The sequence below is a fragment of the Lynx canadensis genome, chromosome E1 (assembly GCF_007474595.2).
Source record: "Lynx canadensis isolate LIC74 chromosome E1, mLynCan4.pri.v2, whole genome shotgun sequence".
NCBI classification, from domain to species: Eukaryota; Metazoa; Chordata; class Mammalia; order Carnivora; family Felidae; genus Lynx; species Lynx canadensis.
Window position 1 is genome coordinate 5,606,105 of NC_044316.2, and position 16,890 is coordinate 5,622,994.

At 50.7% G+C, this 16,890-nt stretch overlaps 1 protein-coding gene across 1 annotated transcript in view; it reads left to right on the forward strand.

Moving 5' to 3' along the window:
- DNAH9 (dynein axonemal heavy chain 9) overlaps nt 1–16,890 on the forward strand; it is a 280,228-nt gene that overhangs the window by 74,174 nt on the left and 189,164 nt on the right. Inside the window, exons 18-22 of the mRNA XM_030296313.1 lie at nt 588–810; nt 1,459–1,625; nt 10,241–11,111; nt 14,286–14,416; nt 14,789–14,915. Of these exons, the coding sequence (XP_030152173.1) occupies nt 588–810; nt 1,459–1,625; nt 10,241–11,111; nt 14,286–14,416; nt 14,789–14,915 (1,519 nt within the window). The remainder of the gene's footprint in view (nt 1–587; nt 811–1,458; nt 1,626–10,240; nt 11,112–14,285; nt 14,417–14,788; nt 14,916–16,890) is intronic.

Below are 16,890 nucleotides of genomic sequence, written 5' to 3' on the forward strand. Positions count from 1 at the left end.
TAGGTGAGGAAACTGAGGCCCAGAGATGGTAAATGACTTGGCCGTGGTTACACATCTAGTGAGTGTCCAAATCAAACCCAAGTGTGGTATGACTTTCGAGGCCATGATATTTTTTTCCCAGTGTTTTGAAATTCTTTTTCCTAAATTTCACTTTGAAATCATGTCAGACTTAAAAAAAAAAAAAGTTGCTGAAACTGTACAGAGCTCACGTGTACCTTCCCTGAGCTTTCTCAAATGATGCCATCTTCTCTAATCATAATGTAGTTATCAAAACCAGAAAGTTGCTATTGGTGTAGAACTAGTTTCTGATGTACAGGCCTTCTTCCCATTTCACCAGTTGCCCCACTCACGTGTCCTCCCTCCTCCAGTGCGGAGGTCCCGGTCTCTGTCTTTCACGGCTGTGAAAACACGACCGCGACCCTTCCGAAGAGGACCGCATTCTCACCGTCAGGGTCTAGTGTGTGCACAGTGCTAGGCACATGGAAAGTGTTTGGCAATGATGGCCGTTCCTGTCGGGGCAATAAGTCAACCTTCCTTTTGAGGAGTGGGAGGGGAAGGCTTCTTCACGTTCTGTTTGCTTTGCTTAGCTTGGCCAACCTTGAAGCGTTTATAAAAAATACCGAGAGCGGCATGCTCAAGAAAGTTGAAAAAGGAGATTTCAAAGGATTGGTGGAGATTATGGGACACCTTAAGGCTCTGAGAGAGCGGCAGAACGGCACTGATGAGATGTTCGAGCCCTTGAAGCACACTATTGAGCTGCTAAAGACCTATGAACAAGAATTGCCAGAAACCGTGTTTAAGCAGCTGGAGGTCAGTGCACAGCTTGTTTCCTGAATAAAAGAAACAGAGGGAAAGCTTCTGGACCGCAGAGTGGGGTGAGGTTGGGGCGAGGTGAATGAGAAACGGGGCTGGGTGAGGACCCAAGGCTCGCGATTTGGAGCCGTCCGTGTAATGGCTGTGCGCTCTCTAGTGCCTTCCGGAAACTCCGTAAATACGAAACGGCACAATGTTGGCGAGAGATGGGACACTCGGTGTGGGTGAAGGGTTTTGGTGGTTTCGTTTTGTTTTGTGTTTTCTTTTTTAGGGATGACTGAAAGTTTTGATTCGGAGAAAGGAAAGCAAGTCTGAGAAGTGTTACGATGACCTTAAGGGGATGTGGGGCCTGAAAGAAAACAGTCAAGCAGTACTCTGAGGCAGTACAGAAAAAGGGCACAGGTTCCTGGGTCAGAGGCTGAGGGCAAGAAGGATATGCCAGTCAGAAGGAGATGATAGCCAGGCAAGCAGGCGACCACGGAGATGGGTCAGAACTGTAGGGGACGGGCAGGCCGTGCCGTGCCGTCACAGTGTGGCATCCTAGCGTTGATAAAGACGCTGGGCACCTGTCCAGCTTCAGGCCTGCGGGCGATGGGGGGTGGGGGGCAGAGCGTGGGTCTGACCGGACCGTGGTCGTCTTCGCAGGAGCTGCCTGAGCAGTGGGACAATGTGAAGAAGATGGCCATCGCTGTGAGGCAGCAGGTGGCCCCACTGCAGGCGAACGAGGTGGCCGCCCTCCGTCAGAGGTGCTCAGCCTTCGACGTTGAACAGCAGCAGTTCTGGGAGCGATTCCGCAAGGAAGCTCCCTTCAGGTATGGACCCCCCCCCCCCCCCGCCCCGCGTCAGCACAGCCTCCTTTCTGGTAAACATGGCGGTCTTTGGGTTTCCGAGGGTCTTTCGGTTGAGTTCTTGGATCTTCTGGTGTCTAGCAGGGGAAGACTTGTTTCCAGTCTTCCCTCCCACTTAGATCGGCTGGTTAGAACCTGGTGCTGATGTGAGCAGAGCCCTGTATGAGATGACCAAAGCTTGTACAAACACCGTGCCTTAAAAACAGAAGCCTAGAGGCACCTGGGGGGGCTCAGTCGGTTGAGCGTCCGACTCTTGATTTCGGCTCAGGTCATGATATCACGGTTTATGAGATCGAGCCCTGTGTCGGGTTCTGTGCCAACAGCTCACAGCCTCCTTGGGATTCTCCCTCTGTCTCCCTCCCTCTCAAATGGATAAACTTTAAAAAAAAAAAAGTCTCAAAGTTCTGTGTCCCCGAACTGTATGTGATAAAAATCACAAGGTATTTTACAAAGCCACTAGTATTCTAAACACCCACAGACTCGTGTTCTTTTGGTTTAAGAAAGTGGCTGGTAGCATTTTGAAATAATTTTGGAAGGCACTTTGGAAGACGAAAGGAAGGATTTGAGGGGCGCCTGGGTGGCTCAGTCAGTTAAGCATCTGACTGCGGCTCAGGTCATGATCTCATGGCTTGTCAGTTCGAGCCCCGTGTCGGGCTTTGTGCTGACGGCTCAAAGCCTGGAACCTGCTTCAGATTCTGTGTCTCCCTCTCTCTCTGCACCCCCCCACTCCCACTCTGTCTCTTTCAAAAATAAATATTAAAAAAAAAAAGGGAAGGATTGGAGGTGAAGGATTTCTTTCTCTCTCTGCTTAGTAATGCTCAGACCCCTCCCCACTCATGATAAGGGGTCTTTACTTAAAACAACTCTAGGACGAATGACCCCATTCACACGTGCTCACATTGTGCACACACGAGTTTCACACGACTCCTACCTTGGTGGAGAAGTGTACCAGGGGTCTGTGCCTGGTCCTCTGCTCAGCGTCGGTGGCTCCAACCAGGAGAACAAGCTGGTTCTCAATGTCCCGTGTCTGCTGATGCACCAGCTGAGATGGGTCCCCTCCCTTACTCCAGTTCCATGACTCACTTTCTGGTTCCCTCGCTGAGATTCCTGCCGGGTTTCCTCTACGGTTTTGGACGGACGAGCTTAGACGTCTCCGCGCTGGAAAACGCCATGCTGGTGAAGAGTGACAAACCTTTTAACTGTCAAGGGCACTTACCCAGAAAAAACAACATCACACAGGGAGACAACACGCTAAAGCAACAAATGAAGCCAAAAAAAAAAAAAAAAAAACCACGAAAAAACAACCATCACAACGTTAGTGGAACGAAATACGGCATAATGATTAAGCATGTGGACTCTGGATTCAGGCCGCCTTGCATCTACTCACAAGTCTATGACTTACTGTGTGTCAGGAAGCTCACCAGCTCTGAGCTTTAGTTCCCTCGCCTGTAAAATGGGGTTCATGATAGTATCCGTCTCGTAAGGTTGTTGACGGGATTAAGAAGTAATCTTTGTGGGGCGCCTGGGTGGCTCAGTCAGTTAAGCGTCCGACTCTTGATTTTGGCTGAGGTCATGATCTCGTGGTTAACGAGTTCGAGCCCTGCGTCGGGCTCTGTGCTGACAGCATGGAACCTGGCTGGGATCCTCTCTCTCTGCCCCTCCCCTGCTTACGCTCTCTCAGAATAAACAAACTATTTTTTAAAATATTTTTAAGTTTATTTTGAGAGACTGCACAAATGGAGAAGGAACAGAGAGAGAAAGAGAAAGGCAGAGAATCCCAAGAGGGAGAGAATCCACGCAGGGCTTGATCTCACGAACTTGTGAGATCGTGACCTGAGCCCAGGTCAAGAGTCAGATGCTTAACCGACTGAGCCACCCAGGTGCCCCAATAAATAAATGAGCTTAAAAGAAAAAGAAGTAATCTCTGCAAGTATTTAGCGTAGTATCTGGCACTAAGATGACCGACCATCCTGGTTTTCCCTCGGCCGTTCTGGTTTTAGCGCTGCAAGTCTCACATCCAGAGAAGATTCCCTGTTCCAGGCAGATCAGAACTGTCGGTCGCCCAGCATGGCGCACGGGCACGGCCTACCTGTTCCTATTCGCCACTCCCCAAACGTACACCGAGTGGCTCCTATCTCCCAATTACCATACCTGGGGCTAGAGAGAACGAGACGAATGTTTCACGAGGCAGGGTACAGCAGAGCAACCTGGGGACAAGACCTCCCGTACTTTGTAAAGGTCCTCAGGTGCTTCCACTGCGCAGCCAAGTTTGAGCCTTGCTGCCCTATGGGGAAGTAACTGGTTCCCTTTTAAGCAATCGTGCCAGGGCGTAAAATTCCAGATGAGTCCACATCCCTTTAGCATAATGGTCTTTGGAGCCGTGCCCTTGCTCCAAGGAAACATCTGTTGCACCACACATTGGTGAAACTCTTTGGGGACTGTTCTTTCAGAGTCTGAGACATATTCTCTTGACTCTCCTTTGGACATGCAATTGGATATTTGAATTTTAACACCGATCACGCAGAGCCAAAGCTGGCGAGGGGGTTGGGTTACGGAGCTGTGTGATACTTGCTTAGCGTTAACGATCACACCCACGGCAACAGCCGTAAGAAGGAGAGGAAAAGACACTGATATCTTTGCCTCAACTGCCCCTTACAAATTTTTTCAAGAGAAGGGTCCCAAAGATACGTGGTGAAATGTTTTCCCAAATGGACTCCGGATAACTGCTCGAGAGGACACGACGTCCATTTGCTGGTGTGATTTTGCATACCTGTTGAAAACGCGGTATCCCTCCTTCGTAGTTAGGTCGCGTACGTGTGTTGATCGACTGGTGGCGTTTTTGTAACGTGATGGCTGCGATTGAGTTTGTTTTCTTTCTTAGCACCCGTATCTGCCGGCTGGGTGGATATTGCTTCCCCGAGCTGGGTTTTCCAAATCCGCATCTGTTAATTTGACATGCAGATGAGGCCTTGCAAGAGAACACTTTGAAAAGAGCTGCTCACAGCAGCATGGAAAGCCGAACATTACTTCAATTGTGATGCGTTCTTCTCCTCGGCAAGAAAACATCAGGACTGGAGCAGAATCGTGGATTTATGGCTGAAGGGAATCTTAGTGGGAATCAACTCAAGGCTTGTTGTCTTTCTGGGCTTGGTGTATGCAAATCTGTGTGTTTGACATTTTAAGGCTGTGTGTATGGTAAAGGGTTTTAATTCTGGCGCCTTCGCTTTTAGATCATTTAAGAGTTTCTAAAATGCAGACCCTGGCACATTCCTCTGCGAGTGCAAGTTTCGGTTCCTGATTATGTTGCAGGTTAAGCTCACACTGATCTTGTCTTTGAGGAGGAAAAAGAAAGTATCTCATTAGAGGCTCCTGAAGCCTGTCAGGTGCCGGTTGATGTCTGGTTGCTTGGGTTGAGTTTCTTCGTGTTCAAGTCTTACTTCTTCCTGGAGTTGTTAACTCTGAGCTGTATCAGCATATTCCGAGCTGAGCTCCCTGACCCCGTAGTAATTGGCTAACTCCTCATATTCAGATTCAAGGACTTTTCACAGCTCTTAAAGTCCGGAGGCGGACTGTCCCCTTCGAGCAAAAGGAATGTCTCCACGCTCCAGTGGCCTTCTCTGGCTCAGTGTCCTAACCTTGAGCGCAGTCTTCCTGACCTTAAGGAATGATGCCATGGCACATAACCGGTTGCCTTTCCCACATCGAGACCAAGGTTATCTACCCATGGCTATCTTAGCCAAAGCACTTGATCTCGGTGAGCTACTGCTCGGTGGAGACCATTAGTGTGTTCAGCCGCCTGGCAGCCGGATTCCGTGAACGATCGAGAGAGCTTTCTTGAAGGTACCCTCCCTTTGGGCACTATCGTGCATGACAACTAGAGAAAGCAAAGCTTTCCAGATAGCCCAGTGCAGCAGGCGTGAGGAAGGAGGGTCCTCAGCCTTGCTTGCACGGTGTCTGTCGTCTCTTCAGTAGCTGGAGAAAAGTGCTCATCGTTAGATCTCCCACAAACGTGTCGCAGTCCTGAGACAAGTCATTAGTTCAGCTTCACCCTGTTCTTCCAGTTCATCGGATTCATTCACACGATTCAGGCTTCTGCAGAGCAGGAGGGGTCGTGGTCTCAACAATGGGGTCACCAAAAAAGGATATTGTGCTGGGATTTTAAGATAATACACGCTCAAAAAACAACAACACAAAAACCCCCCATACTTTCTGACCTCAGAGACAATTTCAAAAATGAGTACTTAGACACATTCATTGGAGGGGCGCCTGGGTGGCTCAGTTGATTGAGCATCTGACTCTTTTTTTTTTTTTTTAAATGTTTATTTTTGAGACAGAGAGCATGAGTGGGGGAGTGGCAAAGAGGGAGACACAGAATCCAAAGCAGGCTCCAGGCTCCGAGCTGCCAGCACAGGGCCCGACGCAGGGCTCGAACCCACAGACTGTGCGATCACGACCTGAGCCGAAGTTGGACCCTCAACTGACAGAGCCACCCAGGCACCCCGCATCTGACTCTTGATTTCAGCTCAGGTCATGGTCCCAGCATTGTGGGATAGAGCCCTGCGTTGGTCTCCATGCTAAGCATAGAGCCTGCTTGAGATTCCCTCTCCCTCCCTCTGCCCCTCACCCCACTCTCTCTTTCTCAAAAAAACAAAAACAGGGGTGCCTGGGTGGTTCAGTCAGTTAAGCATCCAACTTCAGCTCAGGTCATGATCTCACGGTTTGTGAGTTCGAGCCCCGTGTCAGGCTCTGTGCTGACAGCTCGGAGCCTGGAGCCTGCTTTGGATTCTGTGTCTCCCGCTCTCTCTGCTCTTCCCCCACTCATGCTCTGTCTCTCTCTCTCTCTCTCCTTCAAAAATAAATAAAAACATTAAAAAAATTTTTAAATAAAAACAGAAAAAATAAAGCGAAAGACATGTTCATTGGGTGGCCAACTTTAACCTCCCCCAAGGAGGCAGTTCACACCCCCTGTTGGAGATGGTGCTTGAGCCAGTGGGAAAGGGACGATTAGCCATTGGGAAAAGAAGTTGGAGGTGAGGTTATTCCAGGCATAGGAAGGAGAGCACTCAAAGGCACCAAAGGGTGAAAACGTGAGGAACAGTTGGATGGCCCCATGTGTGCGTGGCTGGGATGCTGGAAATGGGGGTGAGAACAGAGCGGTTCACGGAACCAGATTCTGACCACGATCAACCGCTGAGGAGCTTAAGCATGAGGACAACGTGGTGTGAACACCGCTGGCCTGTGGCTGCGGAGAACGGGGTGGAGCGAGACCCACTCAGGGCCAAGTGCTCGGTGGGAGGGTGATGGCGGCAGCCCAGGAGAGAAGCAGTCCCCATGGACTGATGCGATGGCATTGACAAGGGAGAAGAGGACAGATTGGAGAGAGATTTGGGAGGGGAATAGGTGTGTTGATTGGGTACGAGAGGTGAGCAGGGAGGAGAGACTGGTACAGTTCTCTGGCTTCTATCCTGGACCACTAAGTGCAAGGCACTCCTTCACTGCTCACCAAGGTGGGGGCCACCGATGGGGAAGAACTGCAAGACCCGAGGCTCGGTTCGGATGAGTTGAGTCTTAAGATTCCCGTCAGGTACCAAGCAGGGGTGTGTTTGTTGTTGAACACACAGGTGTGGTTCTGAGGTTAAACATTTACCACCCACTGGCTTCCCGAGAATTCATTTAAATCACTCATTCCTCCCACTCCCTCCACACACACCTACGTCTGGGTCGGGCCTGAGTCGATCATTCTTCTGAGGTCGTACGCACAAGCGCCGAATTTCCATTTCTCTCCATTATAATTTTATTCATCCAGACATTGCAGGCATTTCTCTCCTTAGATTAAAATACTTTTGCATTATTGTTTCAATTTCAAAGACTTACCGCACCACGTTCCCTCCAATTGCTTTCTTGTTCTCCTACTGTATCGCTCCCCTAGGATTCGGAGAACCGCTTCCAGCTTATTAGGCACATTAATCAGGGCTGTGAACATCCTGACGGTGTGCACCAGAGTTTTGAAATGGGAAGAGGGTTACCTGCCCTCATGTCTTGGGATTCTTTTCACCACTTAGGCCAAATTAACTTTTATGTGTGCTCAGCTGCAGGAAATGACTGTCCACAAATTTAAACCATAAACACAAATTACACCACGCAGTAGACAACGTCAGGAGTAGGTCTGGCAAGTAATCGCCTCTGACAGACATCTGAGGTGCTGCTGTTGATTTCAGGGTGTTCGCACGGGCTAAGGAAAGAATGGTTAGAAAGACCATTCATTTTCTCCTGTGTGTGCCCCGAACACCCTGAGAGCTCACGACTTCCCTTGTAAGTTATTCCTGAATTATATACGCCATTCGTAGATTAAACAGAATGCGGGCTTTTAGACGTTGGCCCACAAGGATCTTGTACCAACAGGAAGAAGCTAACTTCGCTTTCCAAGTCGCTCCAGCCAAGATAAAAAGTAGAACCTACACACTCCAACAATCAGTCTTTGGAAATGAAGAATAAGGAGAAAAAAACCAGCCATGCAGTTGATCTTTCCTGCTGGACCACTTGCCATGAGGACATTACACTTCATTCCTTCTGGTTCTTTTTCCACTCCTCTCCTGGGGTGGGGGGGGTGGGGAGGAAGCTCCTTGCCGAGACAGACAACGGTCCCCCTTCAGCTCTGAGAACTTCAACCTCCAGTCCTGTTCCGGAACCCTAGGGGGACGGAGACCAGCGAAGACGCGCCATGATGTTCGGCCTCATCCTCTGAAGACAAGTCCACAACCGTAGCACAGAAGCCAAAAACCATTTAGATGGAACCAGCAGAATCAAACGTAGCAAGCATCAAAGTTAATCTGACACTGATTTAATGGGATGCATAACTGTTATTGTGTTGCATGGTAATTAGGCTTAAGTGGCGAGCAGTTCAGGTAAATGGCTTTAATTAGGATTACTTTCCATCCGTCAAGTCGGATATTTCCAAAGACAACTGAGAGGAGAGGCAGTTCAAGAAAAAGACGTCGTATGCCGTCCTCCCCTCTGCACTCCACCACCCAACTAACATACACGAGCATACGTACATACGTGTGCGTGGGCATGCACACACATGCTAGACTGGAGGAAATGACCGGTTCTTTAAATCACTCATTTGCCCTCAACTTTCCCCTTGATGATGAAGCCCATGATACCTTATTTTGATTTTAGAGGAACGTGGTATTCCCCCTTAAGTCGCGGTGCCCCCAGATTGGCCCTCCAGGCGCACAGAGAGAAGAAACCAGAGTTGGTGATGGGGAGGAAAACGAGAGGCTCCTTACACACTTGGGTTCCACGTGCTCCTGACCAAAGAAACGTTATCTGCCCACATGGGTTCCTTTGCACGTCAGGTTCGTTCGTTCTTCCTTCTCTCCCCTCCCCTCCCCTCCCCTTCCCTCCCCTTCAAGATTTTAAGCCCTCTCCACGCCCAACATGGGGCTCAAACTTACAACCCCAAGATCAAGAGTTGCGTGCTCCATGGACTGAGCCAGCCAGACGCCCCTGCATGTGGGGTGCTGATGTTGGAGGAGAGAGGCCAGGCCGGGAACGCAGTTCTGGAAAGGTAGGGCCGTGAAGCGGGCCAGCACTGGGGAGGCTCAGAGGGGGCGGTGGACGCCTGCTGTGAGCGCTAGAGAGAAAAGAGGGTGAGGGCCTATGAAGAGAAACCGTAAAGCTGGGCACAGCGCAGAGATAGAAGTCGGGTGAAGAACCAGAGACACCCAGGATTCAGGAGAGAGCAGGCCAGAGTGGTCTAGGGCTCGAGATCAAGGACAACTTGAGGGAGGACTTCAGAAGAGGAGTCTGACTTGAGGCCCCTAGCCAAGGAGCAGCACGATGACTGCACAGGGCCCTGGTGAGGTCTCTGTGCTCAGTCTTCAAGGTCCTCTATCCGTGGTTTCCAAACGTGGCAGTGCCAACGCGTGGAGGCGTCACAGGCCACCCGTGTGAGCTTCCCCACAGTCAAGGACGCCAACCTGGCACACCGGAACCACCCGGCAAGCTGCGCCTGGGTCTCACCCCTAAAGCGCCTGATTTCACTGGACTGGGGAGCCGCCTGGGCACGGAGAGCCTTCAAAACTTCCAGCAAATTCTAACGTGTCGCCCAGACTGAGAGCCAGTGCCCCAGAGGGAGCGTAGGGTTGGACTTCTAGATGCCAGCCCTCTCACCTAAAGACCGCCTACCATGCATAGTCTTGGCGGGAGCTCTGGCTTTACAGCACCTACGGGAACGTGACCGTGTTCCTCTGTCAGGTGCTCCGGGAGCCAGTGCGCAGAAGCACAGTCCAAAGGGAGCTTGAACAAAGGGATGGTCCCCTTCATCCCTGGACGGGGGACCGGGGAAGCGCCTCCTGTTCACCTTGAACTGTCTTTTCTCCGGCTGTGCGCGCTCACCCCCCCCCCCCCCCCAACCCACCCCGAGTGCCTTTTTCCTCCCGGGCTTTGGTGCCAGTTCCCGTTCGTGGCTAGAATACTAGGCGTTTAAAGACTTGAGCTGGCGTGACCCTGGCGATTCCGGGACACGAGCCCCCGTGCGCCCTACTCACCGGAAGGAACACGTTTTTGTTTCGTAGGTTCGACAGCGTCGCCCCTCACCGCGAGCTGGACGCCAGGCACACGGAGATCCGACAGATGGAGCTGACCCTGGCCTCCATCTCGGAGTCTGCTGCCTTGTTTGAGGTCAGCATTCCCAACTACAAGCAGCTGAACCAGTGCAGGCAGGAAGTCTGCCTTCTGAAGGAGCTCTGGGACACGATAGCGATGGTCACCTCCAGCATCCGTGCCTGGGAGACGGCCCCGTGGAGGGAGGTCAACGTGGAGGCCATGGACCGGGAGTGTAAACGGTTCGCCAGGTGCATCCGGAAGCTGGACAAGGAGGTCAGGGCCTGGGACGCGTTCGCGGGCCTGGAGAGCACCGTGTCGGACGCTCTGAGCTCCCTGCGGGCGGTGGCCGAGCTGCAGAGCCCGGCCATCCGGGAGCGGCACTGGAGGCAGCTGGTGCAGGCCACGGGCGTGAGCTTCGCCGTGGGCGAGGGCACCACCCTGGCAGACCTCCTGCGGCTCCAGCTGCACCGTTTTGAGGACGAGGTGCGGAGCATCGCGGACAAGGCCGTGAAAGAGATGGGCACGGAGGAGACCTTGACGGAGCTGTGCGCCACCTGGGCCAGCCTGGAATTCCGGTACGAGCCCCACCCGCGGACCGGCGTCCCCCAGCTGCGGTCGGACGAGGACCTCCTCGAGCTCCTGGAGGACAACCAGGTCCAGCTGCAGAACCTGATGACGTCCAAGCACGTTGCCTTCTTCCTGGAGGAAGTGTCCGGCTGGCAGAAGAGGCTGTCCACGGCCGACGCCGTCATCTCCTCCTGGTTCGACGTGCAGCGCACGTGGTCTCACCTGGAAAGTATATTCGTGGGATCCGAAGACATCCGGGCTCAGCTGCCCCAGGTACCTGCTAAGGAAATCCCGCCCGCTCTGCTCCCTTACCCGAGTCGAGGGAGGCGCTCCCTGTCTGCGCGGTCCTCTAGACCCTGTCCTCCTCTGCCTGGTCTTGGCTCCACTCAAAGGCACCCGCAACAAACATCGGCCTCCCAAGCCGCCAAAAGTCAGGCAGAGGGAAAGAGAGAAAGGGAAATGCACACCCATCAGTGTGTCCCTGGATGGCTGGGGTTGAAAGGAGGGTTGATTGGTGTTGTTTTAACGTGTATTTGAGAAAGGAAATGGAGGGGCACCTGGGTGGCTCAGTCATTTGAGCATCTGACTTCGGCTCAGGTCATGATCTCACGGTCCATGAGTTCGAGCCCCGCGTCAGGCTCTGGGCTGACGGCTCAGAGCCTGGAGCCTGCTTCGGATTCTGTGTCTCCCTCTCTCTCTGCCCCTCCCCTGCTCATGCTCTGTCTCTCTCTGTCTCAAAAATAAACATTTAAAAAAAAAGAAAGAAAGGAAATGGAGACTATCAGCTCCTGAAGTTTGGGATGAGCCAGTCACGAGCCGCTCCACAGACAATTACAGTGCAGTTGTCAACTGGGAGTGAGCATTTGTTTCCCGGAAAATTCAAGTTCCTTCTTGAGCCGTGAGCCACCCTGCAGACCTCTGGCCTGTACTGCCTGTGAAACACCAGTCTGCAGCTAAATCCTCAGCAGCGAATTTCTGTGAACTATACGTTCTTCTCATTACTACCTTCCCTGTGGTTGATTGCCCCTTCTAATTTGTCTTAATTAATGTGCCATTAACTTACCCACCTCTCAGTGGACTCATATTCATTGGATTTTTTTTTTGCAGAGTTCTCTGTTTCTCTGTACCCCCTCAGCACAGAAAGCTCTTTGCCTACAAATCAGTTTGTTTCCAAAACGTCACTCATTGTGCAGATCTCCCTTAAAAGTTGACGCGCCCCCCATCAAAATGTTGTATTTTTCCAGCTCGCCCCTCAAAAAGCATATCTAATGTCCGACTGCAGATGGAAGGTTGTACATCCGGAATGAAAAACAGCAGAAAACTGGGGCGCCTGGGTGGCTCAGTCGGCTCAGGTCATGATCTCACAGCTCGTGAGTTCGAGCCCCGCGTCGGGCTCTGTGCCGACAGCTCGGAGCCTGGAGCCCGCTTCGGATTCTGTGTCTCCCTCTGTCTCTGCCCCAACCCACTCACATTCTGTCTCTGTCTCTCTCAAAAATAAATAAACAACAAAGAAAAAAATTTTTTAATAAACAGAAAACAATTCTGATAGACAGGTTGTTATCAGGCCACATGGAATAAGCCAGATTTTCTTTCTCTGCATTGCTAGTGACTGGAGAAGAGCAGGTTTAATTGGGGGGGGGGCATGGAAATCAGTGGAGACTTTGGTAGAGACTCTGAGGAGGCATCTGAGAACTCCCAACTATGCACCAGAAAGAATTGGTGTCATTAACTTTTCAGTGGCAAGGGTTTGTGTGTGAAGTATGCGAACACATTTAATTTTTTTTTTTGTATTAACAGTGCAATAACAGAGACAATTTGAAAACATAATAAAACCGGTCATAATCTTACACCCTAACTGGTAACTATTTTCATTCATTAGAAACATTTCCCAACTTGGCTTGACACACACAGGCATTCTGTACAGTTGCCCTCTGCAGGATATCAATTTTCTTTCCAGCTCTTTCCATGGGAGCACTCGTGCTCCGTACTTCATACTTCCGATGAAACCTTGAGACTTCCGCACCTCTCACGGGAACAAGATACCTCACTGAGCAAACATAATGTCCCCAGCCCCCCTATTTCTAAATCTTCTCGGAGAGGGGTGTGGATTGAAGAAGTTCAGAGCAGACCCAGGTGGGCAGGGCAGGCTGAGTTTCAGCTCTGTCTCTTGGAGCTGTGGGATCTTGGGCAAGTTGCTTAACCTCCCTGTGCCCTGGTTTCCTCCCGTGAACTGGGACAAAGAACCAGTACCTACTTCAGGGATGTAACTGAACACTGCACACGGCATATACCGTTGTGATCGTTGCCGTGTGCTAAAAATACCATAAGCTCTCGCCAGGTGCCAGGTGTTGAGCTAAACTCTGCACATATTATTGTCTCGACCACGTCAGTGATGTTGTTCCTCACTGTGTGTGTTTGAAGGACACGGTGGTAACTGATTCGTTTGACCTCACGTTTGCCGAAGAACGTCTTACTTTGGTTACGTAAACTTTAGCACGGACCCAGGGAAGGCAGCAGACCCGCCCGCCGTCCACCTAATGTAGGAAGTGTGTGTTTTATGCCGACGGTTCTCAAAGTATGGTCCGGGGACCCTGACCTTTGTAGGGGATCCTCAGGGTCAAAGCTGTCTTAAGAATAGGGCTAAGATGCTGTTTGCCTTTTCCACTCAGATTTTTCCGGGCGCACACGGGAGTTCCCCAGAGGCTCTATGACACGTGACATCACGACAGATCGAATGCAGAGCAGGAAAGAAAACCTGGTCACGTTCCAAGTCAGACGTTAACTTTGGGGAGGAAAAAAGTGAAACAATGTCACCTCCTCTCTAAGTTATTTTGTTTTGGAAAATAGAATTATGTTAGAAGTATATTATCAGGTTACCATCGTGGGCTTAATATCATTACTCTTCAAATGAATTAACAAAATAGTTTTTCAATCTGTCAACGTCAGCTTCCAACGGAGAAAATGCACTGAGGGCTATATTAGCCACATACGCAAAAAGCTCTTTGCACTCCTCACTGATTTTTACAAAACACAGAGGGAGGGATTTTGTGACCCAAATGTGCAGGAACTGCTGTTTCAAGCCAAGAGTATTTCCTTGTTGAAGTTTTTAGGGCCTCCCCCAAGGACCGGTTTCTGCTTCTGAATTGCTGCAGATGAGGGGATCTTCTTCAAGTCCGAGAAAGCGGTGGTGAATTTCCCCCCACGTTTTTTTAAAAAAAAAAATTTTTAACGTTTATTTATTTTTGAGACAGAGAGAGACAGAGCATGAATGGGGGAGGGTCAGAGTGTGGGAGACACAGAATCTGAAACAGGCTCCAGGCTCAGCTGTCAGCACAGAGCCCAACTCGGGGCTCGAACTCACGGACCGCGAGATCATGACCTGAGCCGAAGTCGGCCGCTTAACCGACTGAGCCACCCAAGCGCCCCTCCCCCACGTTTTAATTTCAGGATTCTGAAAGATTTGAAGGCATTGACGTGGACTTTAAAGAGCTGGCTTACGATGCCCAGAAAACTCCAAATGTCGTGGAGGCCACAAATAAACCAGGTCTTTACGAAAAACTGGAAGGTCTTCAGAGCAGGTGATGGTCTGCTTGCTTCCCCCCGCCCCTTTATACCGGGGAAGGTGATGGTGCCTTTTCCCCATTCTCTGAGACCCTTACTGTCTTCAGCTATCCAAGCAAGTGTGTGTGTGTGTGTGTGTGTGTGTGTGTGTGTGTGTGTGTGTGTGTGTGCGCTTCGATTTTCCGGTATGTTAGGTAACGTGGGGTATTATGAGAGGCGCTTGTTTGGGTGGAAATGCACCAGTGCGTATATTCGCGAATACCCTCAGTGTTTCTGGCACTGATTTCCATACGCGTTCCGTGTCCTGCCTCTGTCTGCCTTTGGGTCGTGTCTACGCACCTATGCGCCTAAGCAAACTTAATTACAAAATCCTATGTCTGTGCCCTCAGATTGCACCTGTGTGAGAAGGCCCTGGCAGAGTACCTGAATACGAAAAGGCTTGCCTTCCCTAGGTTTTACTTTCTGTCCTCTTCTGACCTGTTAGACATCCTTTCCAACGGCACAGCTCCTCAAGAGGTAAGCGGAGGGAGCGCTCGTGGAAGCATCCAGAAAGTCTGAGGGGGCTCCCAAGTGGGAAGGTGTCAGATTCCCCATTATGCCTCCTCTCTCTGGCAGGGTGCGTATTTCAGACCCACGTTCCCCCCCCCCCCCGCATCTTCCACGTTTATAGTTAGGCTTCTCGGGGAGCCCCCGGCCCATCAGTGGCTCTAACCCCCGAAAGGGGAAGCTTCGAGGATGGGGAAGGTGGAGGGGTCTAAGCCTTCACAGGAGCATGCCTTTGATCGGATTCTGAAGAGAGATCCAGGTAGGTGCTAGCAAAAGTTACAGCAAACATTTCCGGGGGAGAGAAGACTGAAGGTTGTATTAACTTGGCATTTTGTGATTTTTGTGTGTGTGGAAACAGTATACACAAGGAGCTCAAAATTTGGAGTCCTGGCCCCTGGTTCTAGCCACTTGTTGGCCGTGTGGTCTTGGGAGTCCCTTCTCTTTGGCGAAATTTCCTCATCTGAAGGCTACTGTGGTACGGCCTTTTTTCCCCTCTCTCTCTCTCTCTTAATATGAAAGTCCCACTGGTTGTGCTTGGAGCTGTAGACAGCGGTTCTCAAACGTGAGTGTCACCTGGGAGCTCAGGTGCATCAGAGTCACCTGGAACGCTTGTTAAAATGCAGATTCCTGGGCCCCAGGGTTTCAGATGAGCCTGTAGGTCCAGGTGGGGCTGGAGAGGTTGCATTTCTAAGGATTCCCCAAGTGATGCTGGTGGTCTCGGGACCACCCTTTGAGAAGGACTGTCCTAGACCCTAGGTCTGCGTCTCCAAGTGACAGGTAGGACGGGGGGATGGTGTCTCCACCACATGTCACCCCGAGAAGACGCCAAGATCTGTGTGTATGTAGTTCTCCACTTTTCCTTTGACGGAGGATATCCGGTCAGAGTACTGTGTTCAGAAGTTACTTGGATGAGTTCTGTCCCGCCCTTCAGTGTGATTTTTGTACTTCACCTGAAGTATGGTTGGGCTCAGGTATTTCTCTTGGCTTTTAGTTTTTGTTTCTGTTTTTGTTTTTGTTTTTTTCTTCCCATCCCTGTTGATTGGATTGTTTGAATACGTAGAATTCTAAAAGTCAAGATGTGCAAAAAGGTATGTTGGAAATGCCCCTCCTGTACTTCCCCTCCACTCCCTGTAGGTCACCGACCCCACTAGTTTCTGGCTTTCCTTTGCAAGAAACAAGCAAATGTTCGTTTATGTTTGCCCGTGTGGTTTTCTAATTTACCCTCCTTTCTCACATAAAAGGGAGCCTGCTATGTATACTTGAAAGCGGTTTTTTATGTCGTTACATATCCTGGAAATCACTCCATATCAATTTAAAGGCACGGCCCTCGTTTTTTTTTTTTTTTTTTTTAATGTTTATTTATTTTTAAGAGAGAGCGTGTGCCAAGCAGAGGAAGGACAGAGAGAGAGAGGGAGATGCAGAATCCGAAGCAGGCTCCGGGCTCTGAGCTGTTAGCACAGAGCCCGACGTGGGGCTCGAACTCACGAGCTGTGAGATCATGACCTGAGCCGAAGTCAGACGCTTAATCGACTGAGCCACTCAGGCGCACCCCCCCTCATTTTTTTTTTTAATACACCTGCATCCTAACTCCCTGGACGATGCCACAGTTTGGCCAAAGGTTGCTGATAGAATTTTGCAATTACAAATCCTGTGCCAGCGAATAACTTTGGGTTTTGTATTGTTGGGGGTCTGCCTTCCAGGCAAATGCCTAGAAGTGGGATTTTTCTGGGTCAGAGGGTAAATGCTATGCGGTCGGGTTTAGCGGTGGCCCTATTTCCCTCCGTGGGGAAACAGCCTGTTGCGTCACCACCAGCAACGGAGGAGAGCGGCTCTCATGGAGCCTAAAGATGACAGCCGTGCATTAGTTTGTCATCTTCGTCATTAACTTTCCACCTCCCTGGAATTATATTTTTGGTTTGTTGGTGAGAAGCATGTACCAAACACA